This window comes from Contarinia nasturtii, unplaced genomic scaffold, assembly GCF_009176525.2.
Source record: "Contarinia nasturtii isolate CC-2019 unplaced genomic scaffold, AAFC_CNas_1.1 Cnas_scaffold_533, whole genome shotgun sequence".
In the NCBI taxonomy this organism is placed as follows: domain Eukaryota; kingdom Metazoa; phylum Arthropoda; class Insecta; order Diptera; family Cecidomyiidae; genus Contarinia; species Contarinia nasturtii.
In genome coordinates this window covers 2,996,401-3,024,382 of record NW_022197885.1, presented here as the reverse complement: position 1 = coordinate 3,024,382, position 27,982 = coordinate 2,996,401, and the positions used below count along the sequence as shown (strand labels likewise).

The 27,982-nt window shown below is 33.6% G+C and overlaps 2 protein-coding genes across 2 annotated transcripts in view; one reads left to right on the top strand and one right to left on the bottom strand.

Moving 5' to 3' along the window:
* LOC116339896 (adenylate cyclase type 6) overlaps positions 1-20,041 on the bottom strand; it is a 63,407-nt gene extending 43,366 nt beyond the window's left edge. Inside the window, exon 1 of the mRNA XM_031765978.1 lies at positions 18,836-20,041. The gene's annotated coding sequence lies outside the window, so the exon portion shown is untranslated. The remainder of the gene's footprint in view (positions 1-18,835) is intronic.
* Positions 175-27,982, top strand: LOC116339708 (SET and MYND domain-containing protein 4). Its single transcript, XM_031765739.1, has 8 exons — positions 175-186; positions 25,174-25,600; positions 25,759-25,944; positions 26,173-26,307; positions 26,389-26,590; positions 26,681-27,024; positions 27,099-27,519; positions 27,592-27,982. The coding sequence occupies exons 1-8, from the start codon at positions 175-177 to the stop codon at positions 27,890-27,892; spliced, it is 2,028 nt and encodes a 675-aa protein (XP_031621599.1). The 3' UTR covers positions 27,893-27,982.

The following is a 27,982-nucleotide window of genomic DNA, read 5'->3' as shown; positions in this document are numbered from 1 at the left end:
TCAATATGCGTTGGTATTTTGTTGACTGTTTTGCATGCTATGTTCAAATAAAAGTACGTGTCAGATTCGTAAAAATGGTAGATCAACTACACAAATCAAATAAAGGTGAGAAATGGTTAAAATGGCGACATTGAATGAAATATTTATGAATAATATTAGGTTTTTATGTTGAATATGGCGTACCGGGTAAATTTCATCAAAAAAATATACAAAAATGCAGAGAAAGAAAAATTGAAAAATGAAGCGTTAAATTAATAGGTAAATAAACCATACAAATTAGATTTTGCAGATGTTGTCACCGACAAAAAAACAACAACATAAAATTGAACCAATAGCGATATTTGGCCAAACAACATTTGCTTCTTGCCAAGCAAGCAAAGTGAAATTGAACTTTTTCGGCACGATTTTTGCCTCATTTTACGACAAACAAAACTTTTCCATGTTCAAGCACTAAATGTATTTTCGAGTTTTTCGTGTTTAATCAGTTTTTTGAAGACTGAAAATACATAATAAACGTCATGTTAGGGTCAGGTATTATCGCGTTCCAACATTTTCATCTCTGAAGACCGTTTTACTATTTAAAAGCTCGTTCGCATGTGCCATACCGAAATACTGCCGAATCTATCATACAACAGTGCCGCCACGACGGAATTCAGTGTAATATATACTAAGTCGCTGGTAAATTTTTGAATACCCTTTGGCGCTAGTTGCGCAATTGTGTTGTATTTTATATTTGGTCTCATGTGACACAGTTTCGAAGTGGGATACAAATTTTGTTATTGTAAAAAGTAAACACGAGTTTCATTTATGTGCTGTTGCATTTGCTCTTTTCCATTTTTAAGCATAAATATACAAGTGATATATTTTTTCCTCGGTAATTTTGCACACGCTTACTGTCGGCGTCAGCAACGGCAACTTAAAAAAAATGTAAATCGATGTTTGTACATTTTTCGTTTCATTTCATTTATTGACATTTAATACCAAATAAAAAATACCGTTCAACGTCAATACAATGAACGTGCTATTTATACACTCACACATCCACTCATTTGACTCAATGATTTTATTTACAGTTTGCTCGTCAGAGAAAATGTGATAGGAATATGTGGATGGGAAAATTCATTGTCAACAAAAGAAATGAAATATTCATTTTCGATTGATAAAACCTGATCAAACTTTTTGAAAAACACGTGCAATTCCGAGTACGATTTATGATTGAATAAAAATTCTGGTCACATATAATTCCGGTAGAAAATATTGCTTCAATGCATATAACGTGTATGTTTTTTTTTTTCATTTTTTTTTCTCAGTAACTCGATGTGGAAAATATTTCGAGAATACATTTTATTATGTTTAATGGACAGAATTTGATTATTTCGTTTCCCTCTTCATTCAAATTGAGTGACACTGAACAACGTAAATAAAATCGGTGCCAAGAATTTGCTTAATGGAATACGAATCGAATTGTATACGACGAAGTGACTACATGAACTAATATGATTAATTCTACTTTTTTTTTCTCTTCGACCGACTTTCGCATGGATTTTCGCGAATGATCCTCGAATATTAGAGTGTGTTGAGTAGAAGATGAATGGACTTGTGCAGTGATTAATGTTACGAAGAATTGTGATGCCTATGTGATGCAAATAGAATTTATAAGAAATGTGACGAAAGCCAATCTTGAAAATATCGTGCGTCGAATCCCAATATGCCGATGTAATTAAGTTGTTAGTTTTTGTCTAATTACGAATCGGCCGCACTGACAAAATCGTCAACCAAATCCATTAGTCTTTGGCGTAATCATCATTATCTCGGTTTGCATGCTTTTAAGATTAAATCTCAGAACGTTTTTTTCTTATTAAAATGAAATATATTTTCATCCTACATTGCGCTCATCGCGTATTTGCCAAATGTATTATACCGAATTTGGCATTTATCTTCTTTACCGCAATTTTCTTTTGCTACAGGTATTATTGATTTTGGTGCGTGCACGTCATTTACACATTATTGTAGAAAAATAATAGCTTTAGGCATAGTCGTGTCGTGTATGCCAACCAAATTTCTCGCCTCTTTTATATTGAACTTAACATTTGAGGGAAAAAAGTGTGAAAATAAATTACTTTTGACGTAGAAAGTTCACATAAAAAAAGGTATGCAAACGATATTTTTTGGGGTGCAAAAAAAGTCTAAGTGAGTTCATTTATAGTGGATTGGCATTGATGTCTCGTGTATATGCAAGTTTGCAACGAGTTTCAAACTTTACCTGCTTACCTTTTGTCTTATACTTCTTTGTTTTATTTCTTTCTTCAAAACATTTTGATAATCGTCGACTGGCAAGAATAAAAGCAATTTCAAACCCATCACAGCAAACAATCGTAAATTCAAAACATCAGCAAAGTTACTAAATGGCTGCGACATATGATATATCTCACTGTCATTCATATACATGTATGCTTACAGAAGTGAGCGTGAAAATGAATGCTTTTAAGAGTTTTCCCCCTACCTTTTTGTGCCTATCGAACCATTATATCTTTATAAGGTAAAAGGTTTTCAAACATTTAAATCCATTTCCGAAATATTCTTTTACATTTTTCTTGTTTTAGTTTGTGTGTTTTTTCTATGAAAAAGATCAAGCAATATTAAAACATACAAGAGTTGGTACATGATCATTTTAGATGACAACGTAACATATACGAATGATATAAGAATTCATAGATTTTTCGATTTGCTTACAGCGCTGGAATCTTACCTCACCTTTTTATATCTTAACGAAACTATTCATAACGATGCAATATTCTCTTGTTTTGTCTTATTAAAATAAACAAAAATATGCTCCGTTGGACGAAAAACGAATAAAAGTAGCCTGTCTGTCTTAGATGATAAAAAAACTAAAATAATGATTCTTGGGTATGGTTTAATTCAATTTTCATTTTCATTTAGCCTTTCGCATGTCGTTTATATGTGTAAAGAAGGCACCCAAAAATGTCATCCAGACGGCGAGAAAAAAAAGGACAAAAGGTGAACTTTCTACTGAAACTATCATTTCAGTGAACAGTGAATTCAAATTATGGCGAAAAGTGTTTGGTATGTCGGATGTCGAGGCTGAAAAGAAAATGTCGCATTAAATTTGCTACATTTAGTAAATCGGATAAATGTCTACTGAACATGAGACGATAGCATCGCGTCAGCTTTGAATTTTCATCAAAATCAGCACTAGTGCAAAAACTTTCACAATATAGCACAGACAAATTGTCGATGGTGTCTAACATACTCTACATCCTTTTGTGGAAATTATTTTTCTCTCGTTTTTATATAGTATATTATCGCTATTAATTTGCGTTTACACACATTAGTTTAATCAATTATTCAAGTTGCCAATTCTTGAAAATCTATTTTTGGAGCCTGAAAGGCGAGTACATTTTGGTATGCTTTTAATGTGCATGACGCACCACGCTTCATTCTTATCGCTTTTGGTAATTTCACTGTGGTGAAATTAATACTTTTTAGTAATTGCCCATGTTGCTAATTCGGTATAGCAAACGATTGAAAGGACGAATTCCCACAACGTACTTCCGCCTTTCAAGCTGTTTTTCTTAAAACGTGAATAAGGAATTTTTGATTGAAATTGAGTATTGGAATGGTTACTCTGTTTTCACATGTTTATGCTTATTACAGTTCACCGAGCCCGCAGCGGAAATACGTATTGTTCAGCGTATTTTTATAAATGAATGTTTGGCTCGGTACCATTAGAAACGGAATTTTGCGAGAACGAATAAAAAATGACACAATTCGTAATGGTGAATGGCATCAAGATGCGGGCACATAAGTGTTTGCTACGTAACGTATCGATGCAGAACATTTCAAGATTTGTTCCAAGTTCAATTTGGTAAAGTGAAATTTCATTTCGTTTAACATTAAATGTGGATCGTCTTATACATGAGTAACATATGAGTAAAAAGTCTTTGCACTAAATTCAGATGTTCGCCATTCAAACAACAAACACACAATATTAAATTCTTTTTTATTGGTATAAACCTTTATTCATAGGCTATCGAATAGCACATTCACTTTACACTGAACGGACCATTGTCTTCGATTTTTCTTAGTATGCGTCGAACCATCAAAATTATGTTCTGGACAACCGATTTGTCGATTTCTTTCAACTTTCTCTCAATCCATGCAACCAATTGTTGCTCGTTTCAAGTATTTTGGACCTTCGCCTATAACAAACATCCAAAAACAGACTAGTAATAATTAATTCTGTGTTTTTTTCTGAAGTTAAAAAGATGGTCCTTTTTTCATGGAAATGATATTTTTTAAGAAGTGAGCCATTATTGTGATTTTTTCTGATTGCAAAGCACAATTTTGTCTTTAATCAGATAGTCCACAACAAACTCTATCGTTTTCAAGAATATTTGGTTGATAATAGAGCAAGTAATTGAGGTTTAACCTTACATTTCAGCACTAAATTTTCGAATAATGGCTCAAGACACCTTCCAAAGAAAATCCTACCATACAAACACCCCTTTATCAAAGTTCAGTTTGTCGACGTCTCTAGCCTTATATGATAGTGCCCTAACATAATCAATGCAAAAGAAACCACTTGCACTTGATTCGTGGTTCGATTTGGCGATGAATGTTTCACTGTCCAAAATGTTGAATTTTTGAATGCAACATGCTATGAGGCGAAGTGAACATCCAATTTTTGACACTATTTGGAATTTTTTCATAACTTATTTTGCTGATTGCTATTGATCGTGTCTGAATCTATTGTTTTGGTTCAAATTCGGATGTGCTGTAACCATAATAATCACAAAAAATGAATGGTTGCTTGACCAACCCGGTTTTCGGTACATGATGACAATTTTGAAGGGTTTGAGCATTTAAATTGGGAATACGACTAGACTATCTGCTTTTTCTAGAATCTTTGTCTTCATATCAAGTCCATGAAACACAATACATGGTTCAAAGATAGATTGGTTCATCTTTAGACACATGCAGATTTTGTTTTGAACTTAGCTGTCCAAAAGCATTTGAGACACTTTTTCGTAAATCCGATTTGTACGTCATCACGAATGGAAATTTTTGTGCAAACTGTGTTTGACAGTAGAGTAGGAGTCCCGTTAGGTCTCCTATGTGCATTGGTTTACATTTTAGATTTTGTTTATGTGGCGCAATAAACGCCTGAATCTAGTGCAAAGACTTTTTACTCATATGTTATACAACGATAAGTATGCTATGAGTCATATGGTATTCAATCAATGGAACGCAACCAAATGGAAAATGTAACAAAGAACGCCTCAGTAACTTACTATCGATGATGCGTTTTGTAAGGACAACGACCAAGACCAATAGCTTTATTGTTTGGTTTTCGGATATTCTATTTTTTTTCTCACATGTCAAAATTAATAATATGATTGGCAAAAAGGAGTGCCCTATCTTCATCAAAATACGGTGACAATCAAACTATTCCAATTTACTTAGCAAACGAACGATTCTTCCATGAAATGGATGGAAGAGTTTCGGTTCAGTTTTATGACAATGTCATACAAATCATCAGCAGAAGCATATGGTAAAGTGTGTGGCGCAACAAAATTGCTTCAATATTTTCTCAAATATTTGCTTTCCAATGAACAATGCTCCAACATGTTCAAATAATTAGATGGTGGCAGAGAGAATTGTTGCGAGTTGCTTGTCAAAATGAACGACATTTTACATTGACATCGAGTGGATCGTTCACTCAACTCACTCTACCCCCGCTCGCTTCCGATTTGGTTTTCTTTGTTATTTTCGATTCTTTGACAAATTGAACGATCGAGAAAAAAAAGTAGAAGAAAAATGTGAAGTAGCACAAACAATCTATGTGATGGGGAGCCCACAACAGATTTTTTTTACTTTGTTTGAGCGCATAATGTCTCGACTCTTATGCTATTCACATCAAACGAGAAAAATGATTATAAGTTATCTACGTAACGTAGACTACGTTACAAGTTTTAAGCGTGTATTTTTTCATTTATTGTGGCGGAAATTATCGAATATCGTTATATTCTCGTTAATATGCTTCGAATTTGACATTGATAAATCATTTTTTACGAGTATTTATACCAAAACTAACGTCATTGACGTTGTTGTCTTTATTATTACATCTAATTTCCCTTTATTTGGATACAAGCAGTACACTTTACAATCATTTTCAAATCCAATCGAATTTATTTCATCTTCCATTTATGCACATTCTCGTTAACAATTCATTCGAATTTTTATTCCTTCAGAATTTATGAATCGTAACTTTTTTCACTTTTATTTTAGATGATATCACATTCTATTTTCGTTATTTTGCCCCCCATCCAAGTAGTGTGTAACATCATATTTTATTCATAGAATGAAGAGTGCTTCATTTTGATGAACCGTAAAGAGAGTAAACTTTTCACAAAATGGCTACGACGTGCAGTCGAATAATTCGATTCGACTCAAGTCACAAAATCAATCGAAACGAAATCAAAGTAAGCAAGAGGAAGGAAATGACAAAACTCAAATCATGACGAAACGGAAAATGGCAAAATGTTGACGTTTTCTACGTTAACCACATAGTTTTCACAGAGTTTCGAAGCTAAGAATTCTTAAGTACCCCTAATTTGGTATGAACGAAATTCCGTTTGAGTTTATCCGCAAATAAAATTTTTGTTTCTGTCATGTCATTTCAGAAATTGAGTTGAGCGGACCATTTTTCGCATAAAAACTAAAGTTATAAAAAGATGATATCAAGTGGACAAGAGACAAGTAATCAGACAGAGAGTGAGCGATGGTAAAAGAGACAGAGAGGGAGAAAGAAAAAAAGAACGACATTATGCCATCAAATCTGGCCAAAGTGGTAGTTACCAGCTACGGCTATTATCTGTACGCATGAGAATATTTTATCTTGAGAGGGAGGGGTATTAGGAAAGAAAACATTGTAATATCGGTACTTGAACATAAATAATTTACTTTTAGTTTCATTTTTTCCCTGACAGTGAACATAGTTTTTCTCTCCTATAATGACATCATGAAATGTAATCTCTTCTTCTGTCTGTGTTATGTGCCTTTTATCCTCTTTCTCGATCTGTCTGCTTCCTCGCATTTTCGTTTTTTTTCCCGTTTCAAATACGTGATATAATTTTAAGCAAAAAAAAAACACGGCAGAATAATTATTTCAGTACAAATTTGTAACAACTTTAACAGTTCTCACGTCGTCATTATTCTATTTTTCTGTCTCTCTTTCATTCACACGCTCACTCTGTCACTTACTTGCCTGTGCGCGTCTATCTCATTTTCTCTCTGTGTCTCCATTTTTCTTAAGTTTCTCATCTTGTCTGTCCTGGATGTGAAGTTTTGATGTGAAACATAGTATCGTTTCTGTATGTGTCACACTTGAATTTGCAGTTAATGAGTGACGAAACTTTTTGGATTAAATAAAATTATGGTCATCATATAAACTAGGAATAATTTTCTCTGCGCACACAACGCATACACACACATAACAATAAAGGTTTGCAACTTTTTCACTTTGTTCAACAGTTTCGCAAACTATTCAGGCCATTCAAGACGGCTAGGAGTACATTGTTTACGATCGGTTCAAAATAATTACTTCAATTTATTTTCACAGTTGCAAAGTATGGGTAAACTAAAAGGCGGTCACTATTTACTAAACACAATGTGAAACAGAGTGAATAACAGAGTGTGAATGTAGCGCATAAAAAAACTCTCAAAACAAACTCTTTGTGTTAACAAAGAGAATTCCAATAAATTTTCGTACAAGTCGGATTCAGCTCTTTTTTCCACTTGTAAAGAATATGTGTATTTTATTGCTCATTCGACTGGTATATATCAATGGGGTAATAAATCACATGGCGTCAGATGGCTCAAGAAACACAAAAAACCAATGCTCTTCTAAATGTGATTATTTTGATAAGCACATATTTTTTAAACACACGCAATATCTAATTTTACAAACTTTAATCGTCAAACATTCATGTTTGACAAATCGATTTCCGATGTAAGCAATAATTCGTGACACTTACCAGATGACCTATACGTGTTGAATGAGCAACGTCAAAGAAAATAGAAAAAAGGAAATAAACAAATAACTGCGCATTCATCAATCAAGTATTGATGAAGTTGGAAAATCGTATGTTTATTTCAATATTTAAATTGGTTATTTTCATGGAAAATAGTAGCAACCTTTGATATATACATAAAGAAAGTGTTTTTTTTCCTGCCCCATAAATAGAAAGAAGAGAAAAAAGTGAGTCAGCTTCCGAATTTTTTATACAAACAAGTGTTTGAGTTTTATTAGATGAATGGATGAGCCACTGGCTTCTGTCCTAATCAAACAGTTTTTGTGAATGTTGTGTGACGATACGAGTATACTTGATGCCGATGTCCATGTGAAATTCAATCGCTCACAAAACGTGACCTTCAAATGATTTATTAACATTGAATATGTATTTGAAACATAAAATACAATGGCAACGAAATAAAGTCTATTTATCAATAGAGCAATCTCTTAACTTTTTGGTCTCGACAGACACACACACACATATAAAAAATCTATACAGAATAGACGTGAAAAGCGAATCATAAAGCACAATAAAAGTGAGTGTATGACATCAGCGGCCAAACTTTACGAATTTTCTTATCACCCTTGAAACACGAGAATGGAATATAGACGCATAGACTCAAAGAAAGAAGAGCTAAACAAGAATGGCACATTTTTCAAATGGTTGGGTTGAAGCGCGTCACTTCATATCAAATAAAATCTTGATAAAATGGATTTATTTACAGAATATTTTATTGGAGCGCATTTGATGCTTGAACATTCTATTCAGTGTGTGTGTGTGCGTGTGTGGGTTTGACTGCCTGTGCACATGCACAGCATGCAAAAACATCAGACAAGCATATTCAGCAAGAGTTCACATTATTTATACAACACCTCTGCACTCTATGCATGTAATTGTAAGAGATGTTTATAAATAAGGAACTTTTGTACACAACATGAAAATAAAATGAAAGCAAGTGCCAGCTTTAAACTCGTATCACTGAGAATTCAGCAACAATGAATTTGACAACAAAGAATTTGACAACGACGATTATTTTGCATGACACAAAATGCGAATTTTCGCGCCATATTATATAAGTATAAATCGGTGATTCAAGTGCTACATAGAATGAGTGTTTACATCTGAATAGTTGATTTGTTGAAGTGTGAACTCAAGATGTTATGCTCTGCATTTTCGAAACGGTATTTTGTACTGTGTGAAAGCGATTACAGATATTTTCAGATAATCTGAAAGCGCAATTTTAGCATCATAAACATCATTTACATAATAGAAGAAAAAGAATTCAATTATCTGCTCTTCGTGAATGTGCACAGAAATGGGCAACAACTTGGGCAATACAGAAATATCTTCAAAAGCAGTACAATGGGAGTATGTTCTATGAAATGTCAAATAAATGAAAATATCTTGTAACTGTAATGAAATATTTAGCTTGAATGCTAGGCAATGCGGATCTCGAATGAAATTGCTCAATTTGACATTCGTAAAATATTTTTTCGTCGAGTTCCAACCGCTGATTCGCTGGAATATGTGGCAAGGATTTCGGCTGTGTACTCATAATTTTGCTAGAAATTCTATGCTTCTTCCCTATGTTTCATAAGCACACAAATATTCTCGCATTTTTTTATGGTTATTGTTATGTTTAATAGATTATAAGATTTTATTGCCTTTACTCAACGATATAAATAAATTTGATTCAAAAATGCGTAAAAAATTTCCCGTTTGGAGTGGATTTTTTATGTAGTGCGGTTATGGGGTTGTTATTATCTCGTTATCATAAAGCAAAAAAAAAATGGGAAAATGCAACAAACACCAACTATTTAGATTTAATATTAATAAAGTGAGTGCCAGAATTCAGTTTGAAGCTATAAAAAACACTTAAAATGACTCCATTTTACGCCACTGAAAATTGTTAGTATTTTGACAATATTTAATTGGTTTTGTAACAATGGAGAGAGAAAACACGAGGCACGAATTAACAAACGTAATGAAAAGATGTATTGTAAAAGTGTGGGGTTGATAAATTGGTGAAAGCAAATATAAACATCACCTGGATAAGTAGAAAAACACCGGATTTCAGAATTGGGTCAGTTTGTGGATGTGGTTTTTTGTTGATGATTTTATTTGTATTTATTTTGATGCAACGGCTAGCATTCATTTCACTGCAACTTTTGCGGTTTTTCTGGATTTTATGTTTTTTTTTTTTTAATTATCAATTCTGTATTCAGCAAAGTTTTTCAGTAGTTTTAACATAATATTTTCATTTGATCCCATTTTTAAATAGATTTGCACCGCAAATACGAATATTTTTCTTTTTCGATGTATTTGCAAACTATGGATGGTCAATGTAGTATCTGAATAAATTATTATGAGAAAAAAAAAAACCGGGAACTTTTAAATTTAAAAAGGAAAATAAAGTATACGCAAACGCAAATTATGGAACAAGTTTACCATGGTTTAGATATGATACGAAAGTCAAGTTTTCATGTTTGTTATGATGTAATGACTAAAATGTGCTAAAAAATTCTCACATTTATTATAATTTCAAATAAGTTTTGTATGAATCATTAGTAATTAAAACAAGTGAAAACTAATTTTTGCCATCGTTTCCTCTACTATCTTCGTGTGTCATCATACATTTTATCAAATGTGTGAACCGAGAGTGTCATCACTTCCATTTGAGTAGGAAAAAAACGATGAACATTTCGATGTGTTGACATCATCATCCGTAGGACACATTATCTGGTATTCAGGACATTCCGGTTTTTTCGGTTGAAAGCCCATCACCAACGTTGTTGTTACAATGTAACAACAAATTCTGCGAGAGACGAACACACCTGCATCGCAATTCGTACAATTTTCCCAGTTTTGTTGGCATTCGTGTTTGGTTTCATTTCATATGGAGAATAAATTGTGATGAACTTGTATTCCACCGCAAAACACAATTCTGTAAAATTTACACAATTTATCATTTGTTCATAGGCACAATCATTATGCTAGAGAAAAGTTTCGAGTGAAAAATCTAATTCGTTGTGCATGTAAAGCAATTCAAAATTGTGCTACATACTCATATGCACAATAAACCTGGGGGAATTATTAAAACGGATAAATAATTTTGAAAATTTCATTGTAACACTGGAAAAATTTGAATTTTGAACACAATTCTAATTGGGATTTATGTATTCAGCTCGTTTTACATTTTGTTAATTAGTTTGTACAACAACATGAATGTGAATTACCAATTTTTCGCTCCAAGAGCGTGCTTCAAAAAAAATTGCCATTGGCATAATCCACACTGTTACAAACAGCTATACAATACAACTAGCTATCTCTAACTAAATCTTTTTTATTACAAATATCACATCACTGTTAGTTTTGTGTTGCTAACGGCTATGAAGTTGAGCAGTAAATCCCTTTTTTTCATTTCGCACTAGTGTTTCGAAACCAATAACAAAAAAGAACATTTGTAATACTCCATGCTGATTTGAGTACTTTAAAACAATCTATTTTCAGATTTCAGCTTTCTTCCACTTTATTCATTTTGATAGCGAAAATTGATTTTTAAATCGTCTGAAAATCAAATTGAAACTTTATAAATTGGCATGACTTCTTTAGTTCTTTTGCTGCAATTCGATTATATTTTTCTTCAATATATTGGCACGTTGCACATTACCGTCATAAGAGTCAATTTTATAAAAAAAAAAAAATGACGTGAGAGGTCACGGTTGAGCAATTCCAATCTCCAATTATAGAAGCATCTGTCAGCTGGTTAATAATATAAATGTCGTATTGCTTTAAATTTATTCATTATTATGATGACACACTGAAACCGATGTGATTGAACCCAATTTGAAGTATTTATGACTCAAGAGACTCATGTGCGTCATTTTCATTTGATCTTAATGGATCTCATTCATAATGCACCTTTAGATAGACGATACGGTACTCAATCGAAAAAAAGATTTCATTAACACTGTCAGTCTGTCTGCATGAATGGATTTTTTTTACTTGATGTAAAAATAAACAGAGCGCACATTTCTGGAGCAACTTTCTTACATCAAGTGCACCACATTGCTTTATTATTCTTCTGCGTCACATATATTTTCCAATAATAAATAAATGGACCAAAAAAAAAGATTGCCGCAACGAAAATAGAATCATGTCGCGTGAGCTGATCAACGGTGCAGAAATGATTGATAATATATTTATTTTGATGCAGAGGTGAAAATAGGACAACGCGTGTACATCAATTTGAAACCTATATATCAAAACGTGAAAACTTTTGCAATATTTATTTTTGTGAATTTGCGCCAGACGCCAAACGTTTTATATAACGAGCATATATGTGTATAATCGCGATTCTAACCTTATAACACATATTTTGTGTTGTCGAATGCCTTTAATCTACTCGCAAACAGACTAAGTTTTGTTTGGTCTATGCTATTTGATACCCTTAATCGGTGCTGTTGTTCAAATAACGCCAACATTTCCCATAGTATTGAAAGTCACAAGGTGCACAGTCACTGAGGTTATGGCCAAAAAAATATATATCCGTCCGTTTTCATAATAAATAAATAATCATTATCATTATCATTATCCAAACGAAACTAATTTAATTCAATCTCAATAAATGAGGCTGGGATTCAATAAATTAGCTGCGTGATTCTTCTTTTATCTAGTTGTTTTCGCAAATCAGTCAAAAAATTTCACCTGCAAAATAACTAATCTCATTTTCTTTGTCTGGATGCCAGACACGTTGGCATCGAAACCAAATTCAATTAACGAATTTTTCTGATTTATATCAAGGTCGGGGCTTGAAAGCATTTTTTTTGCAATAACACATTATTCATTTTATTGAACACTAATTGACTTGGGAAATAAAAAAAAATAACGAAATTGCGCTTCAAATTTATAATTTACATATTTCATCAGTTGACTTTTCAAACGTACCGAAATTATGCTCAAAGTGTCACACAGCTAGCGCCACGACGGAATTCAATGTAATCTATACTAAGTTGCCGCCAACTAGTGAAAAGACTTTTGCTCAGTTACAAACAACTGACTAGAACTCCATAGTTGTCCGTAGTGGCGCTAGCTGTGCTATAGTTTTGCATTTTATACAGTCTCTTATGGAACATAATTGCAGTGTGTTTTCAAAAAAAAAAAGATTAAATTGAATTCATTTAATGGTCTCGCCAAGCTTTCCAGCTAATCCATACTTTACAACGCTCTTCAACCCACTGCCTTTTTATCGCATCATTTTTTATGCTTGCTTTTTCAACGCATTTCAATATTTACTGACCAAATGGAAAATCGCGTATAAAATTCATGAATTGTTGATGATAATTTCGAGTTGAAAGAAAAATAAAGCAATTTCTGTTTTCACAAAAACGTGACTAAAAATGCGAATGCACTTCATAAGCTGTTTAATGACACACACACTCAATATTTTGTATTTATTTTTTCTCTCTACTTAGTTCATTCGCCGGAATACATGTCTCGCAAACAAAAATGTTGTTAAATTCAATGTTAAACAATTTTAATGTGCACGAAAAACCCAAACATTTCGCTGCATACCGTTTTTATCATGTTCGAATTTATTATTATCTGCAGTGTTAACAGTTTCAAAAAACATAAAAGCCAAACCAGTGTTGTTGTCTGCAGTCATTTTGTATTATTTGTGGTTTTAGGTAATGCTATGTTATGTAGCAGTTTTTGTGAGTTTGTGTAAATATGACAAAATAGATTTTCTTCATTACAGCTACAAACTTTTAACGTCACCAGAATGTAATGGTTCTTGTGATACGAATTTGAAATGGATGCTATATGGTGGTGAAAACAAAAAAAAAATACAAAATATTACACCTGAAAATAAAATGAAATGGCGTCTGTCTAAAACTATACAAAGTTTATGCGAAACTTATGAAATCCATCTGAAAAGTTTGCTGAAAGGTTATTTGCAGCCTTTTGCAAAATTTTCAAAGTAATGTATAAATTATATAACATTGATGTCTACAACGATAGCTTGCAGCACTTTTCAACAATCGCCGCGGCAAAATGTCTCAACAGTTTTTTTCTGGCAAACACATCCATATCAATTCGAAAACCATAGATTAAAACTTAGTATATTTATGAAACGATTTATATTAGTTCAACCAAAGAAGATAATGAGACGTTCTAATCGCATTGTCAAGTAGACAACAGATTTGATTCACATCAAAATGCCATGAATATTAGATTGTTTGTGTGCGTGGAAAATGTCCACACAAGAAATGTTTAGAATTTTTTTTGGAAAATATCAAAATCTTCTCTTTATTGAGGATGAATGGATGTGTATGCTGTTCCCAGACGAATTGTGAAAACCTACCAAATTTTACAATAGAATATACTATGCATTAGCGTTGCGGCTAAATTTGTACAGCTATCAAAGAAGAAGACAAAAAACCACATGAAAGAAGATAGAAAGCTCTGCAGCAATGATTTAAGTGTGTCTCGGTTTTTAATGGCATCCATCAACAAAGGCGGTTGGTATCAACGAGTACATATCTCAAAGACAACAACAACATACAAAACCAACAAATAATGCATTTATATATAAATTTTGCATAAAATTCACCAGACCTGTTTGTGCATCAGCATGTCAATGGATGGAAAGTATATATCATTAAAATCGTTTCAAGCCATTTGAATGCCTCATTTTTGTGGCTTATTTGAGATTCAGTTGGTGGCATTACTTATTCCATTTTCTAATATGCATATACCTTCACATTGCTACGAGTCAAGTATTGTTTATTTTAAGTTTGTACAATATACACACACATACAATTCGAACTTCACCGACTTTTCCAATTTTTATTCATTGTTGAACTTTTTATCCAATACGAATGAAAATGAAAACAAATTTCGTATTTATATATATTTCGTTGTGAGCGATGCGTGCTTGCTGCCATTCATGCATTGGCGCCATTTCAACAACCTCTTCCTTTTTCTCTTTCGTCTTCTATTCACCGTATGCCGTTGTTCACAATGTTGACTTCAAATTGAAGAAACCAAACGAAAAATTGCTTCAAGTTAAGACGAATAATACTCTTTGTGTATACATTTTACTAACTTTTGTTTTGCCATAATACTACTATGCTATACTGTGCGAATGAAAATTTGTAATTAAACTCGGTATTAGCATTTTCTTGAATGCTCTCGCTCTCTTCCTTGTCGTGGATGTTTTTCAATGTTGGCACATATTTTTCAAGAAAAGTTATTTTACTTCACAAAATGATTGAAGAACAGTGAAAATGGAATATTTATTTACACAGTTTTTCTGCATGCCATTCTTATTTTTCTCCGATCGACACACGAGCGCGCACACACACACAAAGAAAAGCAACAATTTCAAATGAGAAGATTACACATTCAACTGCTGTGTTTTACATCTTGATGAAAGTAGAAAAGCAAACGTTTTGCAAGCAATGCACACACAAAAACCGTGTTCACTGTACAGTAATTGTGATTAATTTATAGAACTTACAACACAACGTACATTTTGTGTGTTGTACACCATTGAATAACATCTTATGGTATTACTAGTTAAGGATTCCAGAGTTCTTTGCCATTTATTGTGCATGCTATGGAATATTCAACGAAAAAGCAAGTCGACTGCAGAGTGTACAAAACATACATAGATGCCGTGGTACGATATCTCTTTGAAATTATACTTTCGACATGATTTTTTCTTCTTCTTATTCTTTTGTATTTATGTCCGTTTCTATTACAGTGAGTGTAATCTTATAACACGCTTCAAATGAGAGAGAAAAAAGGCACAAAATAAATAACACGCGCTTTCATAACATGCACTACGATATCCAAAATTGTGAGGGTGTTAAATGCCATCGAAGACAAAGCTTTTCTTGTGCTTCGGATGAAATTAAAAGCATTCCATGTAAGACTATTTTGAAAATGTTGTAAATGTTCATCTTCAGCTCATTCGTTGCATGTATTAACATTTGGCTTAACATTCTGTTGATGGTATAAATTGAGAAATGGAATGCAAAATGAATGCGCAAATCATCCGACAAACGAGTGACAACGAGCAATTTCAACGTAGAATTTATAGTGTTTCACAATGAAATGGAAACATATGGGGAAGCAAATCACATTTTAATGTTTGATAATGATCACAAATAGGCGTCGAACAACATAACGATAAAACTTTTTTTTTGCTATTTTAGACAATTTGACATTAATTCCCATTCACATTTTATGGTCTACAAAAGAGGAAAAAAAACCACCACCATTGTGGCATTTTGGCTCGAAAGTATGTTGTTGAGCGCCATAAATGAAATCATTTTTGAAATAAATCAAATAATTTAATGGTTAAATTTGCCACATGCTACCGTTACATTTTTTTTTGTCTGGGTAATTTTTTGCCCACAAGAAATCCACCGAAAATCGTCAAACCTTTTGAGAATACCAACAATGAATGAAGGCACATAAAAAATAATACATTGAGAATGTGAAATGAAAATAGCCAAACACCGAGGAAATATTGATAAAGAAATCGCATTAAACAGAATATACAAGAGAAGTAGACTGAATAATGAGATTACATGGAACGAACTGAGTTTCGACCGTTTTGATTGGATTATTTATTAGCCAGCGGCTAGCTTGAATGCGTATATGTTCGAAAAGATTTGAGCGTTGTTCATTCGTTTTGGGATATTTACTTGATTGGTTACCATGCCACCTTAGCTCGATATTTTGTGTGACCTATGCAACGGAGCAAATATTGTGCCGGGACATTGTTTTGTTTTGTTTTTCAATTTAATTTAAACACCACCATAACCGCTCAACATCTTATTCCGTTTTGCTCCTGAGGAGTTGAATGTAAGCGGTTATGTGGTTTCTTTCAAGAATGATAGATGTAAAGTGGTCACGAGAATATCGAGTGGCCATTGTGGAATGATTAAAACCGAATATATTTCGACCATAGAATGGTGTTCGCCCGCATTAAATGCCATTTTTAGTTTGTATCTATTTTGATTAACACCAAACCAACATGGGGGCATATGTCATGGCATGAACAAATCAAGTTAAAGTGGGATCACCAATCCACAAAAATGACCCCAATAAAGATGTTCAAATGAACAAAATTGTCTGCAACAATAGAAAAACGTATGAGGACACAAAAATCGATACAAACAGCACCATTTAAATCACTGTAACAAAACTGCTACTAAAAAGAATATATGATATACAGCAAGACAGGTAGTAGAATATACATGCATTCACGCTGATGAACCTTTGCCATGCACGACCATTCGATTTCAATTCGAAATCAAACGATTTCGATATTGTTTTTCTTTAATCGCATGCTTTATCCATAAACTACAGCAATATCATACGCTTAAAATTTAAATAACAAAACATCGAGCAAAATAACCGATTTTTGTGTTGTAATATTATTTCGGATTCTAGGGCAAACGTGTACAAATGCAGATAAATAAGGATATTCGAATTTTGCCATGGAAACAATTAAAATTCTGGCATGTCTTTGTATGCATAAAAGGTAAAGCATACAATTGGCACAAATTCCATACACTTTAATATCGATCGCAACCATATATTTTGGATGTTAAGTTCCAGTTCAATAGATATTGCGTCAAATCTAAGATTTCGTATACGTTCATTTGCACATACACACGCACACATTATCAGGTAAGTGTCAAATGGCCGAGGTGGTCAAATTGAATTTCATTAATCACCATCACCAAAATACCTACACATACCACAATGGGATGAGCTCTGATAATTTGTGCTTGTGGTATTAATTTAGGGCGAAAATGAAGTGCCTTTTTTACTTCATGCCCACACACTTGGTGTCGGTAGTGATAACTTTTTGGGAATCTTCATTTGTGGCAACAGAATCACGACCACTCCATTATCGTGGCATTGTTTTACGATTAATGAAAATCCAAGTCAAGTGAAATACGCACTGTAATTCCAAGGAGCTCTCCCAACCACCATCACCATTTATATATAAGATATCAAATGACAAAGTTTGCAAAAGTTTTTCAATTGAATGAAAAAGAAATGCCATTCCCCATACTAAATGTACCGTTTTTTCTCCATTAGTGTGTTTTGATTGTTGTTTTGTGTGAAGGGTGGTTGGGTGGCTTATTGACGCGTTTCTTTCTCTTTCTGTAAAACATCAGCGGTTCACAAATAGATTATAGATCCTCGTTGAATGAATAAACAAAAATGTATGCTTGGATCAACAATACAACATCTTGCAAAATCGGAAATTATTATTATTGTGTAAATATGCGGTGCGGTTTCTTTGGTGATTGAACAAATAGCAAAACCACACAAAACAATCTACAAATTGATTTCTTTTCTCCTTTGAAAGGAAATTATTACTGAAGCATGATACGAAGAAAATGTATAATAACATTTCACTAGAACAATAATGGAATGGAAATCCAATTTCATTAATTTGAAAACGAAAACTGTTCAGATTCGATGTTCAGTACTCAAATTTCAGATGTATTTCTCTCGCATCCCCTCTTGAAGCATGTAACAAATTTAATTTTATCCATTCCTGAACAAATTAAGCAGAAATAACAACACGAAAATTAATGTCACTTGACAAATTGAGTTGTTATGCTCGACTGCATTTTATCTGGTCGAGTTTTGATAATTGATTTTCGGTTGAATAAACATTTGAGATTTATATATAACACACTTACCACTATTTATTCACCTCTGAGCTATCGATGATATCACATTTGTCGAGTATTCTGTCTGTGTGTTTTTTCTGCTCTTTTATAAAATTTTAGGTAAATAATTCAATTTACATGATACACACGCTCAGCGACACGATACTCATATCGCACAAATTAACACGTATTTAGCAAGTCAACAAGTTGGATTCGGAATTATTTTTGCCCACACATGCGTGCATTTTATCGAATCATCCGCCGTAATTAACTGTTAATCAATTGTTCAAATTGTGGTTCAAATTGCTGTGATTTTTCCGATTTGTTACAATAGATATACACACAGAAGAGCTGATTTAAATTGGTTTCCTGCAGTAAATACATTTTGGCTACACATGCACGAGCATTCAACACACTTTAAGCGTAAAACTCTTCATTTTTATTAGATTGCTCAGATGTGGTGTGAAATTCACTTCGTTTGTCGCAATTGCAAAAATTTTCGATTTATTCTATCATGTGAAATTGTTTTCCATGCAAACACACTGTGCAATCGAATTACATGCTCCAATAAAGAATTTTCAATTTATTGAACGTTATCAGCAAAGCCTCTTCTATTTTGTGTATCAATGCAAATGAATAATCAAACAAATATCAGCGATAAGCGTTTATTCATTTTATTTTGCGTTTTCACTTAGTTCCGTATTCGAATAAATTGGCGGCTGCATACATTCATTTTTGTTTGAACAATGGATTTAGTCTAAGGGCTCTTGTTTGTTTTTATTTTGTGTGCCAGCGCGTTTCAATTTCGAAAATTTACACGAAAATGCGTAATGAAACCAGCAATATAGCAGAAAAAACACTGTGCCAATGGAAATTCAACCACTTGAGAGATAATAAAGAGAGAGGAAAAACACACACCGTTTTTTTATATAATATTTTGAATCACGAAGCAATTTAAACAAATTGTTATTTTATTTTCAAAGCTCCAAAGATCACCGGGTAAAAAGTATTAAAAGCAAATTATTAGACAATAATTTTCCCACTCTATTGATCTCTCACACTCTCTACTTTTCGAAAATTAAATATTTTCTTATAATTGTGTTCAATCTCGGTTCTTCAACGACGCACATTCATTGTTCGTTTTTTTTTGGTTTAATTTTTAATGGGATAATAACACACGAAATATATGGAAGTTCAAGTACCACAGCAAAATTATCGGCAGCGCCTTCGCTTAGCATGACGATGTTTCGAAGACTGAATGTTTTCGATCGGAATCACTAAAATTTATCGTGTGATTTTCCTGCTCAAGAGAATCGGCTCTTCGATTGTACGCTCTCATGCGCTCTCTTTCTCGTTCAGACCGTCTTTCCAGTTTGGAATGTCTGTTATCATTGTGATGTGAACACGAGTGACGGTATTTTCAGGCGATACATGCAGTCTGCGATATTTGCAATACACTGAGACCACGTGTTCCGCGCTGTTGCGAATTATCCGTGCGGCACCGCTTCTATTTGGACGATGGCGCATACAGTCACCACACATAGTAGCCCCAAACGCAATGTGTTTTGTTTTACAAGCATTTTAAATATTGGAATATGTTCATGAATTGCTGTGCCGTGGCGCCGTTTTCCAGTCACTGTGCCGGATATCATGAGAAGAAGCAAACACTTGATTTTGAACAATTGTCTAGATTTTATGATAATTCATCGTTACACTTTGCAAAACCGTTGCATAGCAATAACAGTCGTACATTCCCATATCACACAAAACATATGCTCACATTTTTTAGCTATTTTTATATTTATAAAAACACGCATGCAAAACTGAGTATATGTGCGGTTTTCGGTTGGAATTTAAGTTTTGCGTTTGCTACGTTCTGTTTGGCAGAGATTAACTTTACCCTTTACCAAAAATTCAAAAGGATTTCCACTGCTGCACACATTAAAAATTGATTTTATGAACACGACACAACACTACCAATATGATCATCGGTGTTTACATTTTCCGTGTTTCACCAAAGAGAATCGTCGTCTGCAGAGCGTTTTATTACCTAAATGGCACGATTTTAAACAGACATTCATTCAATCATCCATATCTGATGAAATGCAATGCATAGTTGAAATCATGGTTATAAGTAACAAACAGATTACGCATTTGCTCGACATATTTGATGTTAGCACCAACTAATGATGGCTGCTAGTCAAACCTATCACCAAAACAGCGTACGTATCTTTTGTGGTTGAACGTGATTCATGCCATAACCATTAGCGCTTACTTATCTCTTGTGATCCGATGTTGCATGCAAATGCTTTCCAAAACCATACGAACATACGAGAATCTACGCATTGTTAATGTAAAGCAGGTATTTCATGCTTGTTTTTAAAAATTGATGTTGTTTGAAATTTGATGGAATGATAAAATGAATAATTGGTATGGGTATCGCTTGACAGTAGTGAAATCTTCGGGCGGCTTCTTTATATCTACAGTGTGGCAACCGACAATGATGAAAGCAAAGCACTTAAAATATGAGCACATTTTGTGGCCTGGATTTAATCAATGATTCAAGCCCACCGTGAATGAGCAAATATGTGTAAAAGTGTGAATTTTCACTTAAATTAAATAGTTCAGATTATCTCGGAACATGAAATTCCGTGCAACAAAACCATATAATCTAAACTCGTATAAATTAAGGCTAATACATATCATGTTTAACATTTGTTACTAGCTAAGCTTTACTTTGAATTTTTCAACAAACTATGAATCACCAAAACTTTTCATTCGAAAATTTGCATACGCATTTTCATCGATTGAAAACCATCAGCACGAATTTAAAAGCAGGAAATGAAATAAATTTAACATGATTGTATCGATGAATAGAGCTTTGCTATTCGATAGCACGTGAGCAAAATTTAATGTAAAGCATTAAAATGTAATGCCATTCGGAAACATCAATTTGAATTTTCATCGAGAAATGCTGATTTTGCATGTCCATGCGCCGATTCTATGCAAATAGTTTGGCATGAAAACAAAACCGTACACATGACGACCGTTCATCGTGCATGCATGCCGCGAATGAAATAAGACTAAAAACCGCATTAGCTTTCAAATAATCCAACCGACGGATTGCACATTCTCATTCATTGTTGATGATGTTGTCTCGGTGTTGACAGCGCGAATGGAATAAATACATTCTACATTGTTGCGTATGAATGTCCTTCATTGGTATCGCAGTGATCTGTACCATAAGAGTAACAATAACAGCAGAAAATGTTCTAAATATATAATATTGTTAAAATGATGAAGCGCACAAAAAATGCTGAGAGACAGACGTACTGCTCTAGAGAAATGTAGCATTTGTATCAATTTACGAGAGAATGATAAAGGGGAAGAGATGTTTGAATAAATGTGTATTTTACACGGAATGAAAATCCGAAAGAATGAGATTACCGCGTGTACATAAATGCAAGCGAATGAACAAGTTTGCGCGATGTGCATAAATATAAAATGTAGAACGGATAAATGATAGCAACAGCGTGAAATGTTCGGAGATTGTGTAGAGAACGAAAACACATTGGCAAGAAAAAAATAATAAAAAATATATATAAATAAACGTAAACATTGAACATGACAAAATCATTTTATTTCAAAAGAATATTAATATTCTCCGCTATATAAAAATGCAAGGACATTTGGTTCGTGTGATACAGAGGTAGACAGACCATGGCATGAATTGTTATTGTTATTATTATTGGTGCTGCGTTTTCCATTCAATAAATATATATACTGCCACTGCATTGTATTGTAAATCATATGAAAAATAGATTGCTAAAGGAAAAAAAAGCTCTCACGTCAAACGCTTGTATTGTTATGTTGCCCATGCTCATCAATAGCAATGAAACGCGCATTGTTCTTTTGTTGAACTGTGAAAGGTTTCTGATAGAAAATCGTACACGCTTCAAAATCGCATGAAAAAAAAAACGTAATAAAACGCACAGCGTGATTGATTATTGAGTTGCATGCGTGTTTTTTTCTACTGAATCGAAAAAAGATCGCTTCTAGAATATACATATATTAACCGCGCATGTATTTTAATACTGAACTTTCATCAACAACTGGTGCAACAAGTAACATCACACAAGCACCACCTCAAACATGATTCCGACTTGGAAACGTGTACGAATCGAGAAGAAAGTAAAAATCTTGACGATTTATTTCAGTTGAAATTTGTACATTTTCGTTGGCTTTATCGCCATTGTTAACGCATTGAAAATACAAACGTTCAAACATAAATCTCCAATCGACCCAAACTAGAATTGAGCACTTTGCACACACCATATAATATCCGTCATTCATTGACAATAACAAATACATAATGTACGTGTACTATACACCTTCGTGGCGGCGATCGTGATTCATGGTTTCTTTATTTCATCGTAATCACTTCAATTACATCTGAGCTCACGTTAGAATGTTAAAGAAAATGGTGGTAAAATTTATTATTATATGCTTTGTTCTGATAATTTCAACGTTCTATCGGTATGGCTTAGGAGTCACATGCGGTCGCACTCACAACCTATTATCATTTCGAAGGCGAGAAATAGCTTCAAATGGGCAAATCGACCATAATGAAAATGTAAATGAATACACACAAAATGTAATACGAACCATTTCATCAGGACGAATGCGTATTAAGAGCATTTCGTTTGAATTCAAGCATGCCCTAAATACTATAAAATTGCCACTTTTGTGTAACAGCATTTGAAACATCTTTATGAAGATAAAATCGGCTATGAACTGATTTTCCATTGAAAACCAACATATACACCATTTTGTGCGTGTGTGTATTGAATTTTACTCAAGTTCTGCATAAATCTGTTCAGCCCGTCGTTTGTAAGACTCACATAAAATTTATTTGAAATAAATGGTGTATACACGAGGGACTTTCTTCTTTTCTCTTTCTCTAGATAAAACACATTTCAATCGCGTCGAATGCAAATGATATGGATTAAGTGAAATATAACACAAATCCATATGTACAAGTGAATATTTTTTTTATCAACATGTCATCACATAGGAATTGTTTCTGTCTCGACTTTGCGGGGAGAATCTTCTTCTTTGTGGAATTTATAGATTTGAAAATTATGAACACCTGAACAAAATATGATGTTCTTATTTACGCTCCAGAGATTTAATAGCAAATTATTTATGTGAAACAAAAACCGAAAAATGTTCAACGATTTGTGATAACAAGGATGAAAAAATATGAAATAAACAAAAATATATTGTATAGATTATCCGCCAATAAGCACTTAGATAATCCTTTCAGTAAATACATTTCAATTTTTTGACAGTTTTTCTCAAATATAAACAAATCCACAAAGTCGCATTGGAGTCTATTTGCTCTCTTATCATTTATCTCTCTTTATCATTGCAATGAAATGTAGAATGAAATATGGCATGATAAAATCAATGCTATTGCGAATGAATCTTTCTGAGAAAAAATGTTGTTTCATTCATTCGTTCATGTTTTACATTTTCGCTGCTTTTTTGAAGTGAATTTCGATGTTTTGGCTGATTCCCAATATAATCTTTAACCGAATGCCATACTACTTGAACTACCGCGTAAAACGTTTAGAAACGTTGTGGAATTGCGACCGCATCAAACAAGAAAATCTATTTATTTTTAGTATCAAATTTCTTTGAAATTTTTTTTATGTGTAATTGCTGTTTCCCGCAATTTTCTTTCTTTCTGTTTTCTGTCCGTAATTTATGCGGAGTATAGTGTGTCGACGAAAATAACACGACGGACTTTTGCTCGGATAGCCAAAACGTAGCTATATACATAAACGCTCAATGTGTGTATGTCTTTTGGCAATAACAACTAAAACAGTGGATACTATTTTTGTGCTGCTCTGGTTAGTACACATACACATAGATGTGCGTACTACAAAGAGAGATTTAAACCGTTCACATTTGTTTCATAAACTATTTATGTGTCTTTCAAGCCGGTACATTGAATTGATATATTCTTCGTTCATGGGGACTATTCATGTTACAGAAATTAATGTGAAAAAGCAAAATCACGAAAATTTTGTTTGATTTTGTTCTCATTGGGGTTATCTTTGACAATTTAAATCATAGAAAACCGACAAAAAATTGATAAAACCAGAAAGATCAAAAGATATTTAATTAATAATTTAACAAAAAAATACCATTCAAATCTCATCCCCTTGAACGCCGCACAGGCAATTGAAAGTGAAGGCATTACTTAACCGTTGTATGCGAATTTGTTTTTTTTTTGTCTCTGACGTGTGCGTAATATTCTTTGTTCGCCGCCAAAAAAACCTTTGGTGAATATTTGCGTTTAGTTGTATGTTGAACGTAAGCTTGTGAGAACACGTTTCCCCAAAACAGTTGCCGAATCAAAGAGAAAAGAAGTCAAAATGGATAAAGATTACGCGGAAATTTGTAGTGAAAAAACGATTTTTGCGGAGCAACAGGGATTTTTTGGTGAAATGTTTGATATTGTTAAGAATTGTTGTACGGAAAAATGGTTAAAAACCAAATTTGAAGTATTGACGACCGATGCGGATAAATTGAGATTGATTTTTGATGAGCCGAATGTGAGCGATATGTTGCTTGGAACATTGGAGCACGTAATACCAGTTTATCGGAAAAAAGATTGTTCCTTTTCCTATCAAAGACGTATACAAGGTGAAAGTTTACATCAGCAAAACGACTTGGATAATGCATTAATTCTATTGACACAAGCCGTGCTTCGTGCACCCTCTAAGGGTAAGGTAAACGCGTACAGTTTTCTTTTTATGTGAGAAAACATTGAGCGAAGAGAAATAATTAGAAATTAAAATCAATGCGATTAGAATGTCAAAAGGAAAGCAAAAAAAAAACGCATCTATCGAATAAACTCAAAATGAAATTTTCACATTTCAAAGGCATGGATATACGACACGATGCTGGATTAACACTTGCATTGGCATTATGGTCGCGATCTGCTGTTTTACTTGACCTAAATCGAGGAAGTGATGCATTAGTCGACATACAAAGTGCTATCGATAATGGTTTGGATGATTTGAAAAAGCAGCTCGAATACTATGTTCGTTTGGCTAAAGCGAACGCAAGTAAGTGCAGATTGTACGTTTAATGTATTTTATGTGAGTGTGCATTTTGATTTTACATCTGTGTGGCAAATAAGAAAGATTCTCGATTTCTCGGAGATCCAAATTTTGCGGTGCTTTATCGAAATCATTGACATATTTTGGCATTGAATGACGAACAAACACACTCGCTTTAAATTCCGATTGAAAAAGTTTTTCGTTCACACGATTTCAATTGATTTGTATTTTTAGTGATGGGAAATGAGAGTAAAACAAAAATTTGTTTGAATCTTGTAAAAAGTTTCTGTGGTGCTGGCGCTCAATACGATGACATCGTAAGTGAAATCAAGCAAATCAAACCGCACCCGACAATCGTAAAGATCGATGGTATAACATATTCATTGAATTCAATTTAATCTTTTCAAGTTTCATGTATATTTAATGCATTTTGATTTTAATTAAATTTAGTGCCAGACCTTAGCGATTGTGAACATGAAACGTTGAAACATACAACGAGAAAACTTGAAATTCAATCGACACCAGAATGTGGAAATTTTGCTGTTGCAAGCGAACCGATACACACCGGTGAAACGATTGTTGTTGAAAAGCCGATTGCTGCGTGTTTGCTGCCAAAATTCTTTGGATCACACTGTTTACATTGTTTGAGACGGTATGCATTTAATTATCATTATGAATGCTTTGCAATTCAACAAAATTTTTGAATTATTTCAATCGACCGATGTTGAATGATTTCCAATAGAATTGAAGTGGCGTACGCTTGTTCCGATTGTTCCGGAGTTGCATTCTGTTCCATTGATTGTCAAAAGGAAGCGTGCTCAACGTATCATGCATATGAATGTAAATTCATGCACATGATGATTGGCAGTGGCATGTCAATTCTATGCTTCATCGCATTGCGAATCATAACGCAACAGTCATCAGTTGAAATGGCCATTGAAAAAGGTCGGCAAATTGTTCGTGAACTGTGCACCCATTCCAGCCAGCGAAAATCTACTGACTACTTACAACGTGCGGTTGCATCAGCATTTCTTCTGCGCATTTTGCAAAAGAGTAACTTCTTTGGACGTCGTACATCAGAATCGGGTAACTTTTTATATTGTGCAGTAATTTTAACCACGGTTATTAAATAAATTTGATTTTATTGACTCGATCTGAAGCTTATCCAAACAGCGAACATGAGTTTGAAATTGGTGGAATTCTGATTGGTTTACTGCAGGCGCTTCAATTTAATGCACACGAAATATATGAGACGAAAGCGTTTGAAAGTCAACAAAATGTTGGCGGCAAGAAAATGATCTATGTTGGTGCTGCCATTTATAATTCGGCCGTTTATTTTAACCATAGTTGTTCGTCGGATGTCATTCGACACTTTGTGGGCACATCCATTGTACTCACTGCATCCCATCCATTACAGCCGGGCGATACAATTTCCGAAAATTATGGACCGATTTTCACAAAACAAACGCTTGCCGTGCGACAGAGAAACTTACGTTCACGATATTGGTTCGAGTGTAAATGTATTGCGTGCAAAGAAAATTGGCCAACTTTTGATAAACTTACAAATAAAGCCAGATTGAGGTTAGTGACAAGTTTTAAAGTTAAAACGAAGATGGAAAACTTTGGAAAAGTTATTCATTATCTAATTTACAGGTGCTCAAACGCAAAGTGTACACATCTATTTAATTATCCCGAAAAGGCAAGGAAAATTGTCAAGTGTCCGAAGTGCAAAGAAATGACTAATTTGGAAGTTCAAATTGCCACACTCACCACTGCTGAAAACTTCTATCGAACCGGCGCTGAGCAAATGGATGGCAATCAACTCAGAGATGCAGCAAAATCATTCATTGATGGCATTAATTTATTTTATTCGGTGGCCACACAACCACATCGTGACACATATACTGCACAGGAATCATTGCGGGTTTGTCTATCGAATATTGGACACATTTAACCATTGCAAATGACACAATAGAATATGAAGTTGTAGTTTTAAAAAAATTGAGTGAAAAATAAAATAACCGGGACAACGCATTTGTTTAAA

Excerpts from the sequence above, each read along its gene's own strand:
- LOC116339708 (XM_031765739.1), top strand. Across the intron at positions 26,308-26,388 it reads GACAATCGTAAAGATCGATG|TGCCAGACCTTAGCGATTGT; the intron begins GTATAACATATT and ends AATTAAATTTAG. Across the intron at positions 27,025-27,098 it reads ACGTCGTACATCAGAATCGG|CTTATCCAAACAGCGAACAT; the intron begins GTAACTTTTTAT and ends CTCGATCTGAAG.